Source organism: Primulina tabacum, chromosome 10, assembly GCF_025594145.1.
Source record: "Primulina tabacum isolate GXHZ01 chromosome 10, ASM2559414v2, whole genome shotgun sequence".
Classification (NCBI taxonomy): Eukaryota; Viridiplantae; Streptophyta; class Magnoliopsida; order Lamiales; family Gesneriaceae; genus Primulina; species Primulina tabacum.
Window position 1 is genome coordinate 2,843,723 of NC_134559.1, and position 10,793 is coordinate 2,854,515.

General features: G+C 33.8%; 1 protein-coding gene across 1 annotated transcript; it reads right to left on the reverse strand.

Moving 5' to 3' along the window:
* Positions 1-2,909: 2,909 nt before the first annotated feature.
* Positions 2,910-7,904, reverse strand: LOC142506010 (uncharacterized). The gene is made up of 2 exons (XM_075619146.1): positions 6,452-7,904; positions 2,910-4,049 (listed from the first exon to the last, which is right to left on the reverse strand). The coding sequence occupies exons 1-2, from the start codon at positions 7,856-7,858 to the stop codon at positions 3,039-3,041; spliced, it is 2,418 nt and encodes an 805-aa protein (XP_075475261.1). The 5' UTR covers positions 7,859-7,904; the 3' UTR covers positions 2,910-3,038.
* Positions 7,905-10,793: the final 2,889 nt, after the last annotated feature.

The following is a 10,793-nucleotide window of genomic DNA, read 5'->3' on the forward strand; positions in this document are numbered from 1 at the left end:
ACAAACAATCAAACCTAATATTAAAATAGTTTAATCAACAATGGTTTGAAATACGTATAAAAAAAAAATTTATCTACCAAGAAATTCGATTTATTCTGTTATTCAGAGTTGGAATAAAACAGCCGATCGAAACCAGACCAATTTAAATTGAAAAACCATAATTTAATTACAAAATGTACCCAAAACTTTCAAATTAATTTGATTCCATAAGTTGCCTAAATGTACCAAATGTTTGGCAAATCTAGAGGTCAAATAAATAGGTCCAACAATTTTGACTTTTGAGATGGTGAGCAGAGATTTGATCCTAGGAATCTTTTTGGAATCTCCCGTTTATGACTTCAGGAAAAGGATCGTGGTAATATAGTTTATTAGTCAAAATATTCATTTAAGCTTATATTATATAATCATATCGAAAAAGGTGTTTCATGTTACGAATTTCAGACGCACACATATATTTAAAATCAATATATATCTTTATGGCAAAATATCACATAATCATAAACAAATAAAAATAAATGGAATAAAACAAATGATAATTTTGCATTTATTATATTTTACTAGTTGTATTTTACCGTAGTCTAAAAAGCATTAGGCCACAAACTTAAATTCAAAATTTTTTTATTCATCTTCGTATTTTTTCGATATTTTTTATATCAGATTCAAACTCAAAATTTATAACATCTTTCTTCTTTTCATCCGATACAAATTCTTTTCATGAATTTATATTACGAAAATAATCGAAAATATATATTAGGCGGTCTTAGGCAGATTTCTAAACCGCCTTGGCGTCTTATTAAAGCAGAACCCATTTAGAAGAGTTGTCTGTGCAAAAATCGGAGCGGTAGGTGGCCGTCCGACGCCTAGCCACCGCCTTTTAAAAAACTGATATTTAAGCGTTTAATAGCTATTTAAGCGTTTAATAGCTTAATTATGGAAAACAATTGCAACTTCAATCGCTGGGAGGAGTGGTAAATGGTACAAAAATTCTGAAAAATGGAGCTAGCTAGCAGGTATTATTTATTTATAATAAATGTTTCCATACTAGAAGAAGCCTGCATGTTGAGAAGTTTCCAGGTTTCCAGCATAGTAACATTAACATTTAATTTGAAGGCAAGGAAAGGATTGAAATAAGCACATTCTGCTATTTCAAAACAAGTTAATCCTAGAGATGAGATAAAAGAGAAATATTTCACTAACACACTGCTGCAGAAGCAGAGGCTGAGTCCTCGTCTTTTGATTGAACCTGTCCTGCTTCAGCATCTGATCCAGGATGTATACATTATGATCTGACAGTGGAACACCTGCACGATGTTAAAAAATGGAGCCAATATCCTTGGCTGCACCCGATGTAGCAAATGCAGTACAAGCAGCCACACGTTCATCTTGTGCCACAACCAACCTAACTGGACCGGGGTTTACATTTTCTGCATCAGATTCTGCGAGTCCCTCGTTTGAATTTCCATCCACATTCACAAGATTTCCGCCTTCAGAGTTAGTTGAGAAGGATAGGGGTTGATTCATTGCTTCGGCCTCAGCGTTCTCTGGGTTAATTCCTCCTGGGACATGACGCTATGTTTGGTTTTGTATGCAGAAAAAAAAAAGTTCAAAAATCTTAAAATATACCATTTTTTGTTTTTTTTTAAGATGACATGAAATAAGATGGTAGTGTTGTTTTTTTCTTTAAAAATGAAAGATAAAGTTTTTCAATTTGTTTCAAGAATTGTCCGCATAGCAACAAAGTTCATCATTTGTTAAGCAGCCAAGAAGTCAACCTTATACTTGAGCTCAAGCTCACCTTCATCTTTTTGTCCAACTACACGAAAGGTTACTCTGCTCAGCTAATTATTAAAATCATGCAGTATGCTATTTTTTGAAGGGATTATTGATAAAAACTGCCACTTCTTCATATGGAGCGCCAACTTCCTTCCCTTTAAATTGATATGTGGCATAATTAGCTGAGCAGAGTAGTATCAACTTGGGGTAGTATAGGTGTTGCTTGACTAGCCAAGAGGCAGTTTAAAATATAATTCGCTTGCACAATTAAGCACCAAAACTTCCAAACTTGGAGGGGAATATGAAAGTTGAAACATATTAAACACAACAAAATAATGCCACAAAAGAAAGTAGAAAGCTGCACGATTTCATGGTAAATATGCTTCAAGTACTCACAAATTTCAACATGGAGCAACCTAAACAAAGATCTAATCACCTACTCAATCATTTGCACACATCTGAGCCACATGGAATACTGGTAACAGAATGATACACACGGCTTACAAGTTTACAAGTGTTTTAAGGACATTGATTTCTTGATCTCCAACAGTGCCCAAAATAGTCTTGATGTAAAGCGTTAAAGAAAAACAGCTTGAATAACAGCTAGTAGATTTAGTCGATCAAGTTCAAATTCCACCGCTTTAAATGTCAAACAACCTTTCCCTTCTTAATAGAAAATCATTGAAAAAAATGCACATCTAGGTAACATGTGAAAACACCACTTCACGGTTTCAGGAAAAAAACAACCACTTCACACTCGCACAAAATACCGAAATTCATCAGGGAACCCGTGATCCCCCTTCCCAAATTCAAAAAAGAACGCCATAATAAACTCAGTCAGTGATCGTTCTTCTAAAAACCAAGATTCAAACAAACGAAGTATTCAGATTGAATCCACAGAGAAAACTGGTGATAATACTGGTGATAATAATACATCTGTTGTTGATATGTAGAGGAATCCATGGGTATGAAATCCGTGGTGTTGCTGAAAATTTTATGTGATCAATTTCTTGGTTTTATCATTTCCATGGACTTCCAGTATCTTTTTTTTTCACTCAGTGCACACCAATCATAAATAAATAAACAAACAAACTTTCTACTTTACATAAAGGAAGTTAATGTTTCTTCATTAAATAAATTTGGCCACTTTGAAGATTAGCATGGTTCTTATGGGAGACAAATGAAAACGACTCGACACAACTTTGACTTTCAAATCTCACCTCTTGTTCGAAAAATTCAAGTTAAACCAATTTGAATACAAGAATTTATGCATCGAAAACCGCCGAAACCGCGATTTGGCTCATCTCGTCTTCATCATCGTGAACTGGAGCTGGGAGATTAAGATCAATTTTCAAATTTTCACCAGTCCTTGAAATTGATTCAACTGGACTACCAACAGGCGTAACATTATTTCTTGAAATTCCTCCACCCCTAACAAAATGTGACCTTTTATGCCCTCCGAGGGCCTGCCCTGATGAAAACACCCGCTCACAAAAAGGGCACTCGTGTACTTTCTCCTCCACCGCCACCGCAGCTGAGCCACCACCGGAATCTGCCATCTCCGACGACGACTCAACGTTAAATGGGCTATGTCTGATTTTCTTGTGGCCGTGGCTTGCCATATGCCCTCCAAGTGCTTGATAGGACCTAAACAGCTTGTTACATGTTTCACACATATATCTCCCTCTAACTTTATTCTTTCTCACTTTCGAAACATCAGAATCTCCACAAAAATCATCTCCAAATTTATATTTTTCTCCACAAATATTTAATTTGCTTTCATCCCTTACCCACTTGTCTCTAGACAGCATCATTAAACAATAAGCAACATCTTCTTCCTGAGTAGCAGCACACTTCTTTGCTTCATCACCAAACTTCGATTTCTCGATCAAACCCGTAAAACTCCCAGTCCCAAATCCAGCAAACTCCGAAGTTCTTGAATCTCGAACCCTTTTCGATCTTCTGCAGATGGAATGATCCTTTGACGAGTCTGTGTCACTCTCCCTATCTTGAATCAGAACAGAAGAAAACTCAGGATCCAACCCTTTTTCTTCCTCGGTTGCATCATCTTTCTGAGATAAATATTGTGATGAAATCGAAGAATATGACTCAAATGACCGAAGATCATCAATCTTTTCAAGAGTGTTGTGTTCTCTTTCTTGTTTCGAAACATAAAAATTCTTCATATGAGATCTCATGTGCCCACCAAGAGCACTTCCACTGGTAAAATTTCTGAAACAGGCTTTGCATCTGTGTCTATCCATCGTACAAGAATGAAAAAAAGAAGATCGAAATCAGTTTGTGTATTTGGCACAGTGAATGTGTTTGTGTCTGTTTATTTCTGTTTCTTGAAAATGTGCTCGAGTTGTGAGATTTTATAATAATGCAAGAGAAGGTCAAATTGTCTCAATATTAGTGGGATTAATGGAAGGTTGCCAGAATATTAAACAGGATTTACTGTTTTTTTTTCAAGTCAAGAAAACTGATAAAGATATAATAGAAAAGAGCCATGAAACAATAATTCCATATCAGATTGAATGCAACGATTGTATGTGATCTCAGGGCAATAATCTAGCTTATAATTGTGTGGATTCAAAGATTTTTATTCATAAATTTATTTTATATAAATTAGAAACAAATAATCCCTATATTTCACCTATTAATATTAGTACTCTTTGGCACACAATAAGTAAATATATATAAAGATTTCTTTTTGTACGGTACTAAATTAATGTTAAATACAATTATGTTGGAAAACTTTTTTTCCCATCGAATTTTGATTATTGAGTTTTAATTTAGTTGTTATTCTCATAAGAAAGAGAAACTTTTATTAAATATAAATAACCTCTAATCCAATTACATTATTAACTTGGCAGTCAACACTTCAGATTTGAAGAATTCAATGTAATTTTTCATTATGTTTGCAATAAATCAGTGAACATCTGTACCATCTTTTTTCTTTAAATTTGAATGATATTTTTAGTATTTCATACGCACAAATTTGTAATGACAATTAACTTTCGACGTATATAAAATATTTTATTAATTATAATTTGTAACATAACTAATCACAAATTTTTATAATTGTCTATTATGAATATATTATGTGAAAATGTTATGACTTATGAGAGCAATCACGAAGTTTTTGATAAATTCACAATGAATTTTAAGAATGATTTATTCAGCTTTAATTTCGGATCTTTTGTTGAAGTGTTTGAAGGAAAATGGTGCGCATGGGGGATTGTTGGCAAGTAAATGCCGTGTTATTAGGGCAAATGGTGGGATTAATTTATTTCAGAAGCTATGCTAGGACTGACAATATTGAGTAGGTCTCTTGTGAGACGGTCTCACGAATCTGTATCTATGAGACGAGTCAACCCTACCGATATTCACAATAAAAAATAATACTCTTAACATAAAAAGTAATACTTTTTATGGATAACCCAAATAAGATATCCGTCTCACAAAATACGACCCGTGAAACCGTCTCACACAAGTTTTTGCCGACAATATTAACATTTATTGCATAATATAGTTTTAACTTTAGGAAAATAACAATTTTCCCCATTAATCATCCATTTTAGTTTATCAACTTGTCAAATTTTGATCTGGATGCATTAACTTTTAATTTCTAACTACTTGTTCAAATCATTGACATATCATCATTTCTCGCGCCAATTTCATCAATATTTTTGGTGTCACGTTAGCAGTCGACGAAATAGGACTAAAAGCCAAAAAATAAAACTTTATTGTACTAAAACCAAATTTTAAATAATTAGTAGACCAAAGACAAGTTAGTGGATAATTTTTTTTCCCTTAATGTTATGTGTTTGTGATATTATACAAATATTATCTTAAATTTATTTTTCAATAAATATTCATAAAACGTTAATAAACTAAACAAGACGTAGGATATTCGTGAGTTATTGAACAACATAATTTAGTGAATCCGATTAAAGTTAGGTAAATTAATTTGGCTGCAATAAAATAATATTCCAATAAATGAATCATTCACAAATTAAATCACTCTCTCTTAATTAATTTAGACTTTTTTTTTATTTAGTACAAGAAAGTTGGCCGATAATTAAGTGAGAAAGTGAAATAAACTTATTTCATTCTCTCATTGTCATAGGAGTGTTGAGTTGTTTATCTTTCACAAAATTTGAGTAGGTTAGTTTTTGTTGGACTTCAATCTTGCATAGATTTTCGGGTAAATCTGCTATATAAATAAATATAAATAGAAAAAATATATAACAATTTTATATTACAAATCCAGGTTGCGTGAAAGAGTAAAAAATTCAATAAATTGATAAGAAAAAATACAACGTTTGAGATTATTTTAGCTTCGTACTAGTGAAATTACATGATATGATTATTAATTGGTCTATGTTTATACAGAAGTTTAAAATTTTTAAATATAATATCTTATTAAAATTTTATGCAATTATTATTGAGTGTGTGTGAAAATGGGTGAAAATTAATTTATTTAATGTAATAATTATGGGAAAAAGAGTGCAAATGAGACTATGATATTTGATTTTATTTGAGGAAAAGTGAAATGGGCTTCTGGATTGAAAACCAAAAATTTCGAATGTAAATCCTTAAAAATTTTACAGTCTAATGTAATAAAATGTACATCTAAATATATCTTTCTTGAGTGGAATTATGATTCAGCTGCGGCTTCGGTTGTAGAACCAATCCCTACTTGCAACCATGAATTAACACTTGTGTCTATCTCCTTCAAGTCACTAAAATTGGCCAACTTCAGTTTACTCTCAACATTTTTATCAGAGTTTTGTGTGTCGTTGTTCTTGTTGGCGGCGGCGGCGGCGGCATTGGTACCGTTCTCGAGCTTCTGAGACTGAGGGTACTGGTGGTCCTCGCCGGCTTGTGTGTGTCCCATCCCGTGATCGACCCACTTGGGTGTTTGAACGTCAGTGGAAACCTCGAAGCTCAACAGGTTACGTGGGTCCCGTCTAATCGTAGACATGTCGTTGGCCCATGCGGGGACGTTCAGATCCAACGAGTCGGATTTGTCCTCGATCTTTGGTGGATGGTGACGAACGGGTTCGATGTGAAACTTGGCTAGTGAAGATGTGTCCGGTGAATAGGACGTAATCCAATGGCACCTCTTGTGCCCTCCAAGGGCTTGCCCTGACGAGAAGACGCGGTGACAAATGGAGCATTCGTGCACTTTCGACTTCATTTTCGCGGCTCCGACCAATGTAGGACCTTGTTCGAAATGGTAAAAAGTAGATCTAGAGGAGAATAGGTCTTCCTGTGTATTCATGTCATCATACGTGGTATTGTTGTCATCTAATTGATCTTGTCTGGCTGCGTAGCACCCTTTGACCTTCTTGTGGCTTGCTCTATGGCCCCCTAGGGCTTGGTGAGAATTAAACACCTTTTTGCATGCTTTGCATTCAAACAACCCCTTTGGATTAGATATCCCTTTTGCCTTGTCAAAATACGCCCTACCCTGGTCAAGATACGGTGTGGGGTTCCTCCTCTCCTCCTCCCTACTGGCAGAGGCGCATGATTCTTCCGGCTCGGGTGATGGCGGATCGACTGTAGTATTAGCCAGTTGCACTAAGCATCTAGCAAGAAGGAGATCCTCCTCCTCGCTAGACGCATATGTCACGTTCAAACTACCCACTTTTGTACGCAATGATCTCTTCCTCTTAGACCAACCACCTCCTTTCCTTCCACCATCGTCCTCGCCTTCAGACTCAGGCGAGGACACAAGGGACTCCGACGCGTCATCGGAGCTACATTTCTTATGTTCAAGAAAGGACTTCCAAGACGAGAACTCCTTCCCACAATTCTCACAAGTCCTACAACTTTTGAGCCTATTTGGATTAGTTCTCAATTGATACATTCTCTTATTACATACCCTATCACCCCCTCCAATCTTCTCCTCCCAATCACTAGCATGATCTTCATCATCAAGATTCCCATTCTCATCCCCAATCCCATGTGCCCTCATGTGCCCACCAAGTGCCCTCCCACACATAAAACCCTTCTTGCAAACTCTACAATAGTGCTTAAAATTTGGTGGGGCATGTTCATCTACACAATTATCCATGAAAATCGACACTTGGATAACTTTTTACAAGACAAGGGTGTGTAGTTTTGAGTAGAGGAAAAAAAAGAGAAGTAAAAATAAAAATGAATAGACTAATTGAATAGAGATCGGAGCTTGTTTTGTAGTAGAAAGTTATGGGAGTGTATGGTCAAAAGAATGTCACTCCTAGTTTTTAGTTGGAGTAATTAATGGTTTGTGGAGGAATTCGTATGGTGAAAAAAGAACACCCATCCTAGTTTTTAGTTAAGGTAACTGTTTTGTGGAGGGGAGGTAGAGGTAGAGAAAAATAAGAGTGATGGTGTATAGCATGCGACAAGTGGAAGGAGGGGATTCACATTAGAATAATAGGACCATTTCTACCTCTTGCTATATTAGAGTAGATAAACTAATGGGTGAAATTGGTACATTCATGTTGGATCTCGGTTTTCTCATGCCCAAACGCAAATAAAGTATTAAAATTTTTTAGGTGATACAAAACACTTAATTGATATATACTTAATCACAAAAACTCATATATGAGGTCGTCTCATGAGTCGATTTTATGATACAGACATCCTATCTAATTCAATCAATGAAAAATTATTATTTTTTATGTCAAACATATTATATTTCACTACAAATATGGATCTAGTTGACTCGTCTCACAGACAAAAATCGATGGAATTGTCTCACGTAAAACATATTCTTACTTAATTAGTATATATGTGTTAAGTTGGAAACTCTTGTAATACTTATTTATGCACACGGAATAAGCGTGGCGAAGAATGATTTTCAGTAAAGAATAAAGATATAAAACTCGAAAAAATAAATTTGTAAAATCTATTAAATTTTAATTCAGATAACATTATTGCTCGTATTGCCATTATGCGCATGATCTTATGTATATAATTGAGGTTGGAGATTTATTTAAATATAACATATCTAACTAAACATCACATTCCACCGATATAATTTGAGCTACAAATGTTTGTAACTATTCATCGTTCACATGCGTTGGCTCCGTATTCTTGGCCCAACATGTTTGACAACAAGTTTACAATGGCCCACATACTTGAAAGAATATATTAGCCCAATCCAGGAAAAATAAGCTTGTTCACGTATATGCCTCAATGGGCTAAATGGGCCTTTTACTATTCTAAAGTGGATGGATCTATTTTCTTTTAATTTTTTTAATGGAAAATAATCGCGCTTAATATTGTAATACAATAATAGAGTATATTATCAAACAAAGTACTCATAAATTAACACATGAACAAACTATTTATTATCACAAAAACTCTTATAAGATCGTATCACGATCGCTAAACTAATTTCGTAAAAAAAAAATCTTTTTTATTATACCAAAATAAGTATTATTCTTTGTAAATATGAAACAAGTCAATTTGTTTCACACATATAAATAGTTTGATCGTTTCAAATAAAACTTACTTTTTCTAATATTGGTGCAAGAATTAAAGAATTTGATGGAAAAAATATGAGTTAAAGTGTCTTCGTGTAAGATTTAATTCAAATCATCAATTAATGAATAATAATATTAAAATACTTCTTGAAGTTAGAAATAATGTATGCATTTATTGCTCTTACGATGCATCTGTCTGCCTTTTTGACCAATGGATGAGGATATTTTGGCGTAAGATAAGATTCCTGACTGATTCTGTCCAGATCTTTTGGGGAAGAAATTGAATTCTTTAATTCAATTCATTTTTTTTTTCATTTTTTTGAGATAATATTCTAATATTTTAATTTAACCCCAAAATAATTTCTAATATCACCTGGAAATTTTTATTTTCTCATTTTCGTTATTCTCCGTCATGCTCGAGTGTATTATCCAATTTATTTATATCCCACTGACCAATTGGTCAAGTGGCATCATCACACAGAGTTTTGATATATTTATTATTTTTATTAATATATTTAAAAAAAAAAACCAACGACCACGTGTTCAAGATCGTGAATTTCTAGATCGAAAGCATTAAAAAAACCTCGTTACTCGTGTTTTATCACGTAAGAATAGATCACTTGTGAGACGATCTCACGAATCTTTATCTGTGAGACGGGTCAATCCTACTGATATTCACAAAAAAAATTAAAATTAGTGCAAAGGTTGATGCTTCGCTTAGTACTAATGTTATATATAGCTAAACACCATGCAAATTATTCATCCCCCTTCCCCCTTTTTTTTTTCCTTTTCTCAAGTAAAGTTCAAATGATTAATACGAGAGAAAGGGTCACAATTCTAACAAATATTAATTTTGGATAAATATTATGTGGATGTATTTGGGAATGTGACAATATTTTTAAGCAGAAAGTGTGTGGTATTGTCACGGAACAAGCGTTTGCTTCGTTTTCCAATCATTTGAGTGTTCCAAGTCCCAAGTTGTCCTGGATTCAAATTTTTTGTCAACATCGCAGTCACAAAGCCATCGATCAATGAATCATTGATTCAAAAGTATATATATATGTTTTTTTCTACATGACTACAGCATTTTCGAGAGAAAAATGACTAAAACCAAAAAATAATCCAAATTGTTGGATAAATTAAAAATTGACGAGTTACAATACCAAAATTCAAACCATGCCAACATGCAATATTAAAATTAAAATTTTCTCTTGATTATTTAGTTATCGAGTACATTTTTATACCATTGCATGAAAAAATTTGACAAGTGCATTTGTAATGGTAAGAAACCTTAGCAAACCACTACAAAATTTGCTCCCACAGTCACTCACAGCTAAAGCAAATTCTCAAACACATAAAAACATGACATATGAACAAAAACAGTCAAATTTGAAGCATAAACTAAAAATAAACACTTCAAAATTTGACGATTAGACATGAAAAATGGTGGTTATATTTTTTATTTTTGAGTCGTGACTTTCGAAATTACTAAAAAAATTATATCACAATCGACTTATACTACATAGGTTCACCTTG